Source organism: Sciurus carolinensis, chromosome 3 (assembly GCF_902686445.1).
Source record: "Sciurus carolinensis chromosome 3, mSciCar1.2, whole genome shotgun sequence".
NCBI classification, from domain to species: domain Eukaryota; kingdom Metazoa; phylum Chordata; class Mammalia; order Rodentia; family Sciuridae; genus Sciurus; species Sciurus carolinensis.
The window spans coordinates 51623878-51638947 of record NC_062215.1 but is presented as its reverse complement, the minus strand read 5'-3'; the positions used below and the strand labels follow the sequence as shown (position 1 = coordinate 51638947).

At 48.9% G+C, this 15070-nt stretch overlaps 1 protein-coding gene and 5 non-coding genes across 6 annotated transcripts; 4 read left to right on the top strand and 2 right to left on the bottom strand.

The window, feature by feature from the left end:
* The first annotated feature begins 309 nt into the window (after nucleotides 1-309).
* Nucleotides 310-382, top strand: Trnak-uuu (transfer RNA lysine (anticodon UUU)). The gene has a single exon. It is a non-coding gene; the product is annotated as a tRNA-Lys (tRNA).
* A 510-nt stretch (nucleotides 383-892) lies between these two features.
* On the top strand, nucleotides 893-964 carry Trnaq-cug (transfer RNA glutamine (anticodon CUG)). The gene has a single exon. It is a non-coding gene; the product is annotated as a tRNA-Gln (tRNA).
* A 442-nt stretch (nucleotides 965-1406) lies between these two features.
* On the bottom strand, nucleotides 1407-1488 carry Trnal-uag (transfer RNA leucine (anticodon UAG)). Its single transcript has one exon. It is a non-coding gene; the product is annotated as a tRNA-Leu (tRNA).
* A 514-nt stretch (nucleotides 1489-2002) lies between these two features.
* Nucleotides 2003-2089, top strand: Trnar-ucu (transfer RNA arginine (anticodon UCU)). Its single transcript is given in 2 exon segments — nucleotides 2003-2039; nucleotides 2054-2089. It is a non-coding gene; the product is annotated as a tRNA-Arg (tRNA).
* Nucleotides 2090-2651: 562 nt separating this feature from the next.
* On the bottom strand, nucleotides 2652-6604 carry Hes7 (hes family bHLH transcription factor 7). Its single transcript, XM_047546922.1, has 6 exons — nucleotides 6517-6604; nucleotides 6120-6178; nucleotides 5131-5218; nucleotides 4103-4198; nucleotides 3427-3514; nucleotides 2652-3103 (listed from the first exon to the last, which is right to left on the bottom strand). Exons 3-6 carry the CDS (start codon nucleotides 5170-5172, stop codon nucleotides 2652-2654), a joined length of 678 nt encoding a protein of 225 aa, XP_047402878.1. The 5' UTR covers nucleotides 5173-5218; nucleotides 6120-6178; nucleotides 6517-6604.
* A 157-nt stretch (nucleotides 6605-6761) lies between these two features.
* Nucleotides 6762-6832, top strand: Trnag-gcc (transfer RNA glycine (anticodon GCC)). The gene has a single exon. It is a non-coding gene; the product is annotated as a tRNA-Gly (tRNA).
* Nucleotides 6833-15070: the final 8238 nt, after the last annotated feature.

Genomic DNA, 15070 nt, shown 5'->3' with positions numbered 1-15070 from the left:
GATCTCCAGAATCCGGGTCACAAGGGCCAGCGAGGAACCTTTGCTGGAGGAAAACCTGTAACCCGCAGCGGCCCCGCGCGGCCAGTCCCGGCATCGTAAGGTTTCAGATTCCACGAAGCTCCAGCCCCAGTCCTAGCCTTCACAGGGTTCTAAGGAAGGGAGGTGAAAAAAGTTCAATCAGTAGTAGATGAGCCACAAGTGCGTGTCAGGGTTCTTTGCTCAAAGGCACACAGTTCTTATATCATTATGCAAGCCTGCGCTTTCGTATTGGAAACTTCTTTTAGAAAAGAGAAGGAGGCTTTGCTAAGAGCCCGGATAGCTCAGTCGGTAGAGCATCAGACTTTTAATCTGAGGGTCCAGGGTTCAAGTCCCTGTTCGGGCGCACTGTCTTTTTTCCTTGTACTAAGAATGCTTTCATTTTGGAGCACAGCTATGTGAATGTTTTTATTTTGGAATACAGCTAATGTGTAGTTCTCCTTTGAACAAATCAATGGAAAAAAGTCAGAAAAATACAGGGATTTATTCTCCAGAAAGTCGAAGGAGTGACAGAGAGAAGGTAGAGAAAACTATATATACATATACGTATGTACTTAAATTATCTAATAAACCACATCAAAGAGTAAAAAGAATCGGGTGAAATATCTTAATATATTTTACTTAACCCCATATTCCAAAATCTTATTTTAATATGTGATTAATATTTCTAAATTCTAAATAAAATTTTCTTATTTTGTACAGCCTTAAGCTTTAGAAGTTGACAGTACGTATTAATTAATATCTCAGGTGCTCAATTAATTAATATCTACCCAAATCAGCCGCGGTTGTTTGGTTTTCTGAAAAAAATAGGGTATTAAGTAATGTATATAATCCCCGAAGAAACACCCAACACCGAGGTTCCATGGTGTAATGGTTAGCACTCTGGACTCTGAATCCAGCGATCCGAGTTCAAATCTCGGTGGAACCTTAACTTTTTAGATTTAGTTCCGATTTTAAAATCTGTTACATTGTTTGCTGATTTTGTAGATAACATTCTCTTGTGACCGAGAATCTAAAAACAAAAGCAATTTACGACATGGTTCTCTGAGGTTTTCAAACAGGATAATTCGAGCCACTATTAGGGACCATTGAAGATAATGCGGTATTATTTAGACATTTTGGAAGTTGTGCTAATGTTGAGATAAGAAAGTTATACTTGTGAACGGTATCAAAATGAAGATCAACAACGAGGAAAGGGTTTACACAGTTTGTCAGGTCTTGGCTTGGGGTATACAGGGAGACCCAGTATCTGCCTCGAATATCAAAGAAAAAGTCAATAGCTAAAACGCTGCGCTGATCCTTGTAAAACTAGAGTGCCCAGTTGGTTCTTAGCACTATAACCTGGTAACCTAAGGGGAAAAACTCTGGCCTGGCAGCGGTGGGATTCGAACCCACGCCTCCGAAGAGACTGGAGCCTAAATCCAGCGCCTTAGACCGCTCGGCCACGCTACCTGCATAGAGAATTGGAGTCCTCGTCGTCCTCCTAAGAGAGGAGTAGGAAAATGGGGCTAAAAATGGTAATACCGAATTGACTAGTTTCCCTTTTCACATTTAAAAATCAAGAATAGGGAACCATCGAGCACCTGAACCGTATCGTAGAAAAAGGCAAAACAAACCAAAAGAAATAGGGACACAAAAATTTATAGAAAACAAGTTTATTTGGTGGGGCCACGTGGGAGTGGAGTGCGCTTGTGCTGGAAGCACTTTCCAAGCGGGCAGCCGAAGCTCTACGCTCTTTTGCTTGCTCCTGTTTGGTTGCTTTCCCACTGTTTCTGGAATACTCGTGCGCCCTCACTCCCATCCTGCTCACATGCTTTGCTTAACCTACTTCTCCCCACTGGCCTCTGAGATCCTAACCGCAGGCTCCTAGCACGCCCCGCCCAATTTCCTCTCAACAACACTCACCCACCCCACTCCTTCCCCATGCTACTACCCGTAAGCTGCGAGACGCCACCGCCCGCCAGGTGGCTCTGTGGCGCAATGGATAGCGCATTGGACTTCTAGTGACGAAAGAGCGATTCAAAGGTTGTGGGTTCGAATCCCACCAGAGTCGGTTTTATTTCAACTTTGTTTCTGTTTTTCTTTCTTTACCCGGTCTTTTCTTAAAGGTCCCCATCCATTTTCCCCTGCCCTATCTCTGCGTTTTCCTCTTGGTTTCAGTTCCAACCTCAATATCCGCTCTGCTCTCTTCTTTACTTACCTGTCTGCCCCGGAGCTTGGGCCTTGGAGAGCAGGACTGGGGGTGGGAAACAGAAGGGAAGGGAAAATGGGCGTGGACGCCGAGATAAAGGCAGGCCCCCGGCTCCGGGACACACCGGGATTTAATAACCACTTTATTCCATGCACTAGGGACTCGGGAAGGGACTGGGACTGGGCTGGGGAAGAAAGGGTACAATCCTAGACACGGGGTTGGGAGCAGGGAAAAGGGACAGGAACCAGGGAAATATATATTTATATAGATACTCTAATATAGACCACATTTCACCCGCGCGCTGAGCCCGCGCGCCCCGCCGCCCTCCCCAACACCTCTCCCGGACGCCCGGGTCCCTCTGCTGCCCTCCGGCTGGAGTCTCTACCCCTCCCCCAGCCCCCGTCCCCACCCCACCCCCAAGAGCTCAGGGCCAAGGTCTCCAGAAAGCGGGCGGCGGGAGTGGCGGGGCCTTAGGCGCCCCGTCTTGTTTGTAAGGCGGCGGTGGCGGCGGCAGTAGTCCGGTGAGGGGCGCCGACGCGCCGGAATCCCAGGCGCGCGGGGAGCTGAGGGATGGGGACCAGGCACAGCGCGGACTAGGGGGGCCCTGGTGCACTGGGGGGCGCTGGTGCAGCGCGGGGCCAAGGGCTGGTGCGGCGGGGTCCTGCGGTGGGCGCGGCGCTGTTGGCCTGGGATCTACTGGCTCGGGCCGGGGCGGTTTGGGGCGCAGGTAGCCGTGCAGCGCGGAGAAGAGCTGGGCGCGGGCGGCCGGGCTGGCATCGTGCGCGAAGGCCGCCAAGCGGAGCAGGCACTCGCGGAAGCCGGACAAGTAGCAGCTGGCGAGCGCCTCGGCGTCCTGAGTTGGGGACCGGGGAACCCCTGGAGCCGCGGCGGCGGGTGCGGCCGGCGGGAGGACAGGCGGGCAGGGCAGGGGCCCAGCAGGGGTGAGGGAAGGGGCGGGCGCAGAGATACCGAGGTCAGACGGGCGCATAGAGACAGGAAGCCAGATGAATGTATAGAGGGAGAAAATGACAGAGACACAGAGACAGACACGCGCGGGTGTTATTAACCTCGCCTGGGAGCCGAGTCTGCCACTCCCCAAGCCCACCGTCCACCGTAGGGCCCGCCCCAGCTTCCCCGGCCCGAACCTCCGGAGGTCCTCCCTCCCTCCCTCCCTCCGCTACCCGACCCCGGCGCTGTACCCGGGGGCTCCACCCGGCTTCGCTCCCTCAAGTAGCCCACGGCGAACTCCAGTATCTCCGCTTTCTCCAGCTTCGGGTTCCGGAGGTTCTACAGACGGGAGGGGAGGGCGCAGAGACAGAAAAGGGTGGGGAGAGAGGGGGAAAGTGGCAGGGGGAAGAAGGGAGGGGCGGAATCGGGAACTGGGGGTGCTCCCGGAACGCATTTGCGCGCTGCCCATTGAACGCGCGACCAAATGTGGAGTGAGATGACCTAGAATGGTCCTGTCCCACCCTGAGACGAAACTGTCCAACCCCAGGGGATAGAACCAATACCCAATATGTGAGGAGATTTGAAACAGCAACCCAGCGAGTGAAAACCACCGGCAGAACTGTAGTTGGCTGATTTGGGGAAATGTATGGAAAGGGGACATTTAGAAACCCGAGGGTGAAACTGACCCATCCTGGGAGCGAAATTCACAGAGCTTGAAAGAAAACTTACAGACCCGAGGGGTGACGAAGAAGACTGCCCTCTGAGAATGAGAGGGGGGTCTGGGATGGGATTCCAAAGACTGGGCTCGGGTCAGGATGCCTTGGGGCCACTCCAGCCTTACCGCCCCCCCCCCCCCCATCCCAGTGGGGAAGCCCTGGGGCACGGGAACGGGTTGCTTGGGAGTTCGGGGCTGGTGGAGGGACTGACCTGGTCCCGGGTCCGCTCCAGCAGCAGCAGCCTCAGCTCTTCCAGGCTGCGGTTGATGCGGTCCCGGCGCCGCTTCTCCACAAGCGGCTTGAGCATCTGTGACCAGCGGGGAAGGGAGAGCGGGCCCACCGGACCAAGACTCAGCGCAGCCGCACTGGCGTCCGGATCCCGCGGTTGGGAGAGCCCCCTCCCACCCCTTGCCCAAGACCCCAGATTGCCTAGGGCCGAGCCCATTCATTCCATCTCCGCTCCCCCTCCCAACGCCCCTAGGATCCGCTTCTGTAGCTCGCCTCCTCTCTCTCCCGGATCTTCTGTATTCTCCTCTCTCAGTCCCTCCTCCCCTCTCTGTGTCTCTCCTCTTTTCTCTCTACGTCTCGATCTCGTGCGGTCTCTCAGTCTCAGTGGAGAACTTTGGAGACCCTCTTTGCGCCCAGGCAAGTGGGCCGCACCGTGCGGGACTCAGAGCTGGCGGCCCTGAGTGTAGAAAGGGAGACACCTAGCGCGACCACCCCTCCTCCTCTCCCTCAAACCCGTCTATGCCTCCACCCTTCTCCACTTGCTCCCCCTAAAATCTTCAACAGGGTCTCGAACCTCTGGAACCAAAAAACTTTCTCTACAGAACCTCATTGGGCCAGTCCTGGTTCACAGCCTACGTGGAGCGAATGCCCATCCTCTCCTCTTTTTGTTCTACCCTCCGCCCTTGTCTGCGTCCTCCTCTTGGTTATTTATTTATTTATTTATTTATTTATTTATTTATTTATTTATTTTTCAAATTCTGCCCCCTCCACGCCCTCAGGCCGTAAGGTGCTGACCCCTGTTACCCAGGTCCCAAGAATTCTGCTTCTGCCGCCCACTCAGGTCCTGTTCTGACACTATCTCCTCCATACTTTGCAGCTTCCTTTCCAGTTCCTGGGTCCCCTGGGCACCTCTCCTCTTTCAGCCCTGTGTTCCGGCCTCACCACTGACCCACGGTGTCAGGGTCCCTGGCCGGACCAAGGACCTCTGCTCCAACCCCTCCCGCCTCTCACCTTGGGCCCGTCCCTATTCTCAGCTCGATCCCGGGTGACCATTGCTCCTCCGGACCCTGGCGCGGACCGGGTCTCTGCTCGTCTGGATCTTTATATCCCGCGGCGCCGGGGTAGAAGGGATAGGATAAGGCCCCGCCCCCTTCAGCACCTGAATCCCACCCGGGAAGGACCCTGGCACGAGGCTCCCGGAAAGACTAGGAGTGAAAGGGGGAGGGGAAGGAGATGAACTGGCCTGGGAGTGTGGGAAGTGATGGGGGAATGAGGCACCGGCTGTTATAAGAACCATAAGGCTGTATAAAGAGGCGGGACCCAGCTGAAAGGAGGAGGCTATTAGGGGGAGAGGGAGTTTAAGTAATTTAGGACAGACCTTACTTAAGGATGAAATTCGGAGTTCTAGAATTGCAGCTTTTTTGTAAGTTCATTGTACCCCCACTAACACTGAAACAAAAGCACTCCTCAGCCTCCAAGCTGAACATTATACACTTTCCCCCCAGATACCCCTCCTGCTCCATATAGGGAGCAACCCAATTGTGCTGGGTCCTTGCATAGCAGTGGAACAAGTGATCTGTTCTAAATCAGTTATATTCACTTCCCCAATATCTTGTGCCCTCATTGTGCGCATGGGCCACTAGTCTAGCTTTGGACAGTTCATATGAACAAGAGGTCTAGTTTATCCCTGCAGATCTAGTGAAAAAGTAGCCGTTATAGAAACAAAGTGAAGTAGGTACTCCAAAAAAAAAGGATTTCCTTGAGGACGACTGGACTGAGGGTGGACAGGGGTAACTTCAAAGAAGATTCTAGTCTTTAAAGTATGAATAGGAGTAGAGGTCTTTCCATTTACAAATATTTAGTTTAAAATTAAATTCACTGCCCGGACACCTTACACAAGTGTGTCCAAGTTGCCTGCTTCTGGAGGCCCCTTCTTACTGGAGCGGGAAGTTTTCCTAAAGAGTCAAGAAAAGGACACAAAAGAGGAAATCAACACCTACCTCAAACCAACAGCACGACTCTCTGCAGAAAGATTGGCGGAGACTTCAGGACCAAGTGCCTGAGAAGATAAATCATAAATGTAATGGGTCAACAAGAATGACAGTGACAAGGACACAGGAAGATAGCTGTGGCGTCAGAGACAAGTGGGGCTGACTCCAAACCCTTCCAACGCCCCTCCACACCTTGGTATTTTCGCGGAGCCTGTCTTGCCAAAGCCCAAGCATGAAGGGGCCAAGACCTTGAGGAGGGGGCTTCCATTTGGAATCAGGGCTCCCCACCTCCCCAGTAGACCCTACTACCCCCTACCTGGGCCAAATGGGAACGCAGATGTATGGCCCCATCCGCCCCCGCCGCCCCCCTCCTTGGGAACCTGGGCTTGGGTTGAGTTTTTCTCACCTGCACGCGAGGCTCGGGGCGCGGGGCTGTTCGCACCCGGGTGTGGGGCCGCCCCTGGCCATATGGACTGGTTTTATGGCCGGGTGGCCGGATCCAGGCGGGAGGAAGAATGACCCGTTCCACCCCATGTTAACCATTAGGGGCCACTCCTTCCTTCCCTGAACCCTAGGCCTAGTTTTCCCGCAGCCAGGTTCATCAGTCTTTTACAAGCTCAAATAGGATGGTCAGAAGACAAAGTACTGTCTGCATTGGTGGTTCAGTGGTAGAATTCTCGCCTGCCACGCGGGAGGCCCGGGTTCGATTCCCGGCCAATGCATGATGGTTTAATTTTCTCCTTAATTACATTTGATGGTATTTCTAAAAAAAGTATCTTTTCTTTAAACTTTTTAACCTACATAAAATGCAACCTCTGATTCTCTAGACCCTGATTCCGCACGTCCTCACGCTCCCCACCCCTCAATCAGGGGATCCTGCTTCCTCCACACCCGTCCCTCGGCCCCTGGCCAGTACCTCCACAGGCATGACCCTGAGAAAGGACTCTGCGCTCGGATCCCCGCCCCGGGGGTCCACGCGGCCCTCGGCGGGGGAGGAGCGAGGTCTCCCCGCCCCCCTCACTCTAAATCTCTTTTTTTCCCCATGTCTCTTCCTTTCGCTTTATTTTCTGTTTCCTAAAGCGCGCTTCCTTTTCCCATGTGCATGGACGTCGAGTCTTTTTTTTTTTTTTTTTTTTTTTTTGGCTTTTTGGTTTCCGAGTATCTCACGGCGACTCTCTTTCTGCATCTCTCACGTTCTTTCAAGGTTTCTTAGCGATTTCCCTCCTCTTGGCGTCCTCAGTGATTTCTCCGGTCTCTGCGTCTGCGTCTCGGTTTCTGGGATCTCTCGTCCTGTCTCTGGTCTCTCTCATTCTCTGTCTCTGGGTCTCTCCGGGATGTCTCGTCGTCTCTCCAGGTCTCTGTAGCCTCCCGGGACTCTGCGCTCCCACGCTCCTGCGGTAAGCCGGGAAGCTCTCTTGCTCGCACCTCGTGGCTCCTAACACCTCCCGGTCCCGCCCCTTCCCGGCCGCTTTGATCCCGCACGCGTCGAGCTGGCGGGCGGGCTGGCTGGCGCACGGCCACCTGCCGCGGCCACTTGTGAGCCGGGACAGGGGCGGCCCGGGTCTCCGGGACTAGCGGCGCTAGCTTTCCGCTCAATTCCCGCGCGTTCCGCCTCCCTCCGCTTCCCTCCTCCTGACAGTACCTCCCGCTGCTGCCGGGGCTTCTGTGGGCCCAGGTTTCTGGTTCTTTAAGTCTGGGTCCCGGTCTTTGTCTCTTTGTGTGTCTGTCTCTGTCTCTCTGTCTCTCTCTGTCTGCGCGCCTCTCTCTCTCTCTCTCTCTCTCTCTCTCTCTCTCTCTCTCTCTCTCTCTCTCTCTCTCTCTCTCTCGGTCCTTTTCTTCCTCTGCTTTCTGCCTCCTGCCTCTTTCAGCCTATTTCATTTAAGCAGAGGTCTGAGTCTCTGCCTGGATTGTGACAGTAACAGGCAATATATTCTCTTCTCCGCTCTGAGCTGGGACAGTGGTCCCCAGAAGGAAATTGTAAAACAATCTGGGCATCTGTATGTCTATAGACGCAGCTGCTATATTTATTCACTCAGCTGACATTTATGCAGTGCCTCTTGTGCGTCAAGTATTGTTAGGCATTGGGGGTACATTGGATCTGGATTCCCCTGAAGCTTACATTATAGTGGAGGGCGGGGTGACAAAATAACCAAGAAGATAGAATATATAATTTACGATGGTCATAAAGCTGTGGAGAGTGGGGGACGGTTGATGGTAATGAGTTGAGAGTGCGGTACTAACTTTCGTCCAGGTGGTCAGAGACAGCCTCTATGACTAGAAGATAATTTGACCCAGCCATGAATTCAGGCAAAAGGAACTGTAAATACGAAGTCCCTGATATAGGAAATGGTGGGAGCTAGAGAACCTGGGACAGAGAATTTGAGAGTGGCAGAAATAAGATGGGGGTCAAGCAGGGCCCATCACACAGAATTTTGGAAGCTTCCAGGGAGTTTGGGTTTTAGTCTAAGTACAATGGGGAGTCTATGGAGAATCGTCATCAGGAAAGTTATATTTTCCCTTATGTTTAAAAGATCACTTTGGAACTGGTCGGGTTGTGCAAGCCTATAGTTACAGGTACTCCAGTTCCTGGGCAGCTTTGGCAATGAGACCCCTAAAAAAAGGAAAGAAAGAAAGGGGGGGGGGGAGAAAGAAAGAAAAAGCATCCTAACCATGATCCATTGTTCTTCAAGAAAGGGGAAGAGTTCTCCTATTTGCCACACACCAACCAACCCCACCTCACTATGGGAGAGGGTCTTCCCTGCTATCCAGGCTGATTTCTCCACTCCCACTGGGTCTACCCACAACCCTTGGGTCTAGATTACTCCCATCAGCACCCAAAGTGCTACAGATTGAGGAAAAAAAGATATGAAATGCTCATTCTGAAAAGTAGAAAAATAAGGTTTTCTGAGCAGGTTAAGAGCTCATTTGCACTATAAGACCAAGAATTTCAAGTGCACAGGCCAATTCACCATGAAATTAATGAAATCCAGGATCTCTCACACACTCTGGGAGCACTCCAGCGAGCTCTTAACCAAGTCATAGGTTTCTGTAAATTTTTGCAAACATTAGATATTTTAATTGCTAGAGGTAAAGACCTATCTTTTTCTGCTCCAGCTGCCCCTTTCATTGCATTTTCCCCAATGTGTTGGAGTGGCTGTGTGCATTTTGGAGTTCTGATTATGGGGAAGGTGAGGTGGGAAAACATCAGATGTGCAGTTTCCTGGGATATGTTTCTGTGATTTGTAGTTATTCTCACATTGTTAGGTTATGGTGTGGAAATGGCTTCCTGAATATTCCTGTCATCTGTGCCTCTCTGTTAGGGTGCAGGGCCAAAAGGTACATGTTATATGAAAATGTCCAATTGCTCTTAGCACTCTAAGTACCTAGGTGGTTAGAGGAGAGCAAGATTTGAAATATATAGAAGCAGTATCTAGTCTTTGGAAAGTACAGAGATGCAGTCAGTTCATTAATACAAGTAAGTTGTTTTTCTGGACTTTGTAGAAATTTTCAGCTTTTTATTCTTGATTTATTATCATTATCTTTTTTTTTTTTTTTTTTTTTTTTTTTTTTATGTAGTACTGAAGATCACACCCAGGGATGCTTTACCCCTAAGCTACATCCCCAGTCCTTCTTATCTTTTGTCTCATTTAAGTTGCCCAAGCTGTCCTCAAACTTGCCATCCTCCTACCTCAGCCTCCCAAGTTGCTGGGATTACAAGCATGCATCACCACACCTTGCTATTATTATTGTTGTTGTTGTTGTTATTACCAGGGATTGAACCCAGGATTGCTTAACCACTAAGCCACATCCCCAGCCCATTTTTATGTTTTCTTTTGAGATAGGGTCTTGCTAAGTTGCCTAGGGCCTCACTAAATTGCCCAGGCTGGCTTTGAATTCATGATCCTCCAGCCTCAACCTCCTGAGCCGCTGGAATTACAGGCGTGTGCCACCGCATCCAGCTCATTATTATTATTATTTTAATATTTTCAGTTGGAAATGGACACAATACCTTTATTTTATTTATTTATGTGGTGCTGAGGATGGAAACTAGTGCATGTGTCTCACACACATGCAAGACAAGTGTTGTAACCACTGAGCCACAACCCCAACCCCACAATACCTTTATTTTATTTATTTTTATGTGGTACTGAGGGTCAAACCCAGTGCCTCATACATGTGAGGCAAGCACTTTACCATTGAGCCACAAACCCAGTCATTATTATTATTATTATTATTATTATTATTCATTTTGGTACTGAGGATTGAACTTAGGGGCACTCAACCACTGAGCTACAACCCCAGTCCTATTTTGTATTTTATTTAGAGACAGGGTCTTACTGAGTTGCTTAGGCAACTTGGGGTTGCTTAGGCTGGCTTTGAACTTGTTATCCTCCTGCCTCAGCCTCCCAAACCACTGGGATTATAGACATGTGCCACCACGACCGGCTCATTATTATTTTTGATACTGGGCCTTGGTATATTGCCCAGGCTGGTCTCTAACTCTTGGGCCCAAGAAATTCTCTGACCTTAGTCTTCCAAGTAGCTGGGATGACGGGAGCACGCCATCTCACCCAGCTATTTATCAGCCTTTTAAATTGGTAAATCGTTGTGCTTTTGCTTCATTCTTAATACTACTTTTTGTACCTGTTTGTATTTTCTTTTTTAATTATGTAACCTTCAGGCCTTCAAAACCTAGAGCTGGGGCTGGGGTTGTAGCTCAGTGGTAGAGCATTTGCCTAGCATGTGTGAGGCACTGGGTTCCATCCTCCACACCACATAAAAATAAATAAAATAAAGGTATTGTGTCCATCTATGACAAATATATATTTTTTTTCTAATTTTTTAACTTAAGAAAACCTAGTGCTGCTGCAGGGTGAGACAAGTTGAATGGGCTGGGTAATCTCAGGTCTTAACACGGCCTATGAGGATGCCCCCTATTCCTGCCCCCAGCATGTCTCTGTCTGAGGGTATCTGTTGGGGAGGGCATTTCCAAGTGGGTTTAAATGGCTCTGTTAGCAAGGGCCTCTGCCTGTAAACACAGTGGTCTACACACATTGTATCTACATACACAGTGGTCTTTTCCTGGCTGCCCTCAAACGGTAGTCTGTACTGGGACTTGGGAAGGGGAGCTGGAGTCCCAAATGTGCTAGGGCAGCAGAGGGTGGGAAGGAACAGAGACAACTGGTGGAGTGATCCAGCTTCCCCTCTCCTACTGTGCTTCTCCTCAAGCCTGGGTTTCAAGGCTGTGCTCCTTCCTCTTCAGTTCTTCAAAGGGAAAGCTAGTTTCCTGGGACCCCCTGGGTCCTGGCTAGAAGAGTCTGAAGGGTTGGGTTCTGGGGGTTGGGGACTGAGAAGTAGAAGGACCAGTCTTCTGAGCCAGGGGCTGAATCCAGAGAGAAGATCTCTAGGCCCACAAGGCAAACTCTTGGTGTTCTGTCTCCCTCCACTTGCCTTAGGTGTCAAAACTAAAAGAGGAGGGCTGACAGAGTGGGCTCACATGTGATCCCAGCTACTGGAGACTGAGAAAGGAGAACTGCAAATTCTAGGCTATCCTGGGCAACTCAGAGAGACCCTGTCCTGCCCCTACCCCCCACCCCCAGCCCCACAAAAAAAAAAAAGCAAGCCAGGGGATGGGCTGCGCTTGTAGCTCAGTGGTAGAGCGCTTGCCTAGCATGTATGAGGCACTGGGTTTGATTCTCAGCACCACATATAAATAAATAAAATAAATGCTCATTGACAACTTAAAAAAAAAATTAAAAGAAAGAAAAGGGTGGGGGGATATATCTCAGTGGTAGAGCCCCCTGCTTTCAACCCTTAGTACCAAAACAAACAAAAAAACCTAAGGAGACCCAAGCAGAATAGAAGGGCCAGAAGTTGTTAAGTCTCCTTTTACCAAAGAACCCTAACACTTTTTCTTTTTTTCTTTCTTTTTTTTTTTTTTTTGTACTAAAAATTGAACCCAGGGGCGCTTAACCACTAAGCCACCATGTCCAGCCCTCTTTCATATTTTATTAGAGACAGGATCTCACTAACTTGCTTAGGGCCTTGCTAAATTGCTGAGGCTGGCTTTGAACTCATGATCCTCCTTCCTCATCCTTCAGAGCCACTGGGATTACAGGCACTCTTTCATTCTTCAGCACATGTTTATAGGGTGCATACTGTGTGCCTGACTCTGTTCTAGGCCCTGGAGAGAGAGCACCAAACAAAACAGGCAATGTTTATGGACCATGCATTCTTGTACAGAAAACAGTCAGTGTACAGTATATAAAACGTACTATTTGGTGTATGGGAAGTGCTATGGAGAGAGAAGTGGAGAGTGAGAATTGTAATTTTGGATGGTCTGTTTCTGGAAGGACTCATAAAAAAGTGAAATTGAAGAGGTGAAGGATACAGGTTACAGGGATATAGAGATACTTGGGAAAGAACATTCCAGGGGTAGGAACTGCTAAGCATGAAGACCTTGAGATAGCCCTAGGCCTGACTTGTCAAGGAAAAAGGGAGCAGCAAGCCAGCTGGTCAGAATGGGGGGAGGTGGCAAGTGTAGGAGTGGTAGGAGATGAGATCAGAGAGATGAAGTGGGGAAGTAGAGAAGGTTGCAAGTAGATCAGTTTGGTCCTTCAAGGTCAATTGGTATTCTTGAGTGAGGTGAGAAACCAGTGGAGGGCTTTTAAAATTTTTATTATTTTATTGTTTTAGTGCTGCGGATTTAACCCAAGGACACTTTACCACTGAGTTACATCCACAGCCCATTTTATTTTTTATTTTGAGAGAGAATCTAAGTTATCAAGAGTCTTGCTAAATTGCTCAGGCTGGCCTATGAACTTGTGATTCTCCTGCCTCAGACTTCCCAGTCACTGGGATTGCTGAGTTTGCAGGTGAGAGTCACTGGAACCCACCCAGCTGCCCCTTGATACTGTATCTTTTTGATATTTACCCAATATTCTTTGAGGGTTTCTTTGCTTTCTGTTGCAACAAAATATTCCAAAATAATCTGATAATTCTCCAAATCTAGTGCTGGAATCAACCCGTTCTCCAAGGAGCCCTCATTCATTTCAGTAGAGAACAGTACTTGGTAGATAAGATCTAGGCTCTTGGTGTGCTCATTGCTACTGGTGTATGATTGCTTCTAAGCTCACTCAGTGTTTAGGGGTAGGGAATATAAGCATGTGTATATATACATTTATTTCTATATCTATATGCACATTAAAATCATTGATTCACATTGACATCCCCATTGGAAAATTCAAAGAGAAGAATGACAGAATCTTGTTTACGTTTTATAGGGATCAACCTCTCTGCCTACTGTGTTACACACCATAATGGAACTAGGGACAAGAATGGAAACCAGGAAATAATTTAGTGATCTTGTAATAATCTAAGTGAGAGCAGAGGGTGGTTTGGACCAGGGCATAGTGGTGAATGTAGTAACAAGTAGTCAGATTTTTGACACATTTTGAAAAGAAAGTATGGACTGATTATATGTGGAGTGTGAGAAAAAGAGAAGAATGAGGGATGATGTTGAAGTTTTTAGTCTAACCAGTTGAAGGATTGGAATTTCCTTTTATTGAAATGGAAAGACTACAGGTGAAGCAGCTTTTGAGAAGGCCAGCGGTAGAATTTGCATATTGAAAGTTTGTCATTCCTACTAGATATCAAAGTGTAGATGACAAGTGGGCAATAGATATAAGTTTCTGTAAGTTAGGGGAGAGTTCTGGAGCTAAAGATGAAAATGTGGAATGATTTAGCCACAGGCCTGGAGATCACCAAAGTAGATACAGGTAGAGAAAAAATGCAGTTGGAAGATTGAACCTTGGGACCAAACATTCAGAGATCCAGATGATGAGAAATCAGCAAAGGAGTCTGTGAACAAGCTGCTAATGAAGAAGGAATATCAGAGGGGTGTGGTGAACTACAAGGCAAGAGAAGAGGGTATCACTAAGAGGAGAGAGCAGAGGACTGGAGCTGTAGCTATAGCTCAGTGGTAAGGCACTTGCCCAATCAGTCCCTAGTGCTCCAAGGAGAGAGAAAGGGGGGCATCTGTGTCAAGTGTTGCTAACTAGTTTAGTGATCAATGGATTTAGCAGTGTGATAGTCATTTGGTAGGTAAACTAACCTGGGCAGCCTTGATGCAGGAAGGGACACCAGGTTGGAGAGGGCTTAAAGTAGCATAGGAGACTGGAAACAGTATGTCTTATTACACGTGCTATAGAAGGGAGCAGAGAAATTAAGTGGTGGTTGGAAGAGTGTGTGGGGACAAGATAGTCTGTTTTCTGTTGGTATTCCTCAATACTACGGACTGGGTAACTTATAAAGAATATTTAGCTTGTGGTTTTGGAGCCTGGGAAGTGCAAGAGTGTGGCACTGGCATCTGCTAGGCAATCTGATGAGGGTCATCCCATTGTGAGACAGCAAGTGAGCGATCATGTGTGCTCCTAGGGGTGGCCAGTTCTCTTGTTCTCCTCTTCTTATAAAGCTACTAACGTCACCAGGGATTGGACTCAGGGACACTTAACCGCGGAGCCACATCCCCAGCCCCTTTTTACATTTTATTTTAGAGATAGGGTTTCTGCTGAGTTGCTTAGGGCCTAGCTAAATTGCTTTGAACTCATGGATCCTGCTGTCTCAACCTACCGAGTCACTGAGATTTCAGGCGTGTGCCACCGCGCCTGGCTAATGTCATTTGTTGGGGCCCCAATTTCATTACCTTATCTAATCCTAATTACCTCCCAAAGACCCCACCTCCAATCAACCTAAGATTGGGGATTAAGGTTCCAACACGAGAACTTCTGGGGAACACATTTAAGTCTTAGTTATTAGCTTTTGTTGTCTAGCTAGTTCTAAATGAGAGATATTACAATGTCTGTAGGCTGATGGGAACAATCCAGGAGAGAGGGAAATTTGATGGTATAGAAAAAAAGCAAAGTTCTTGAGTGGGCCCAAAGGAATGGGAAATCTAATAG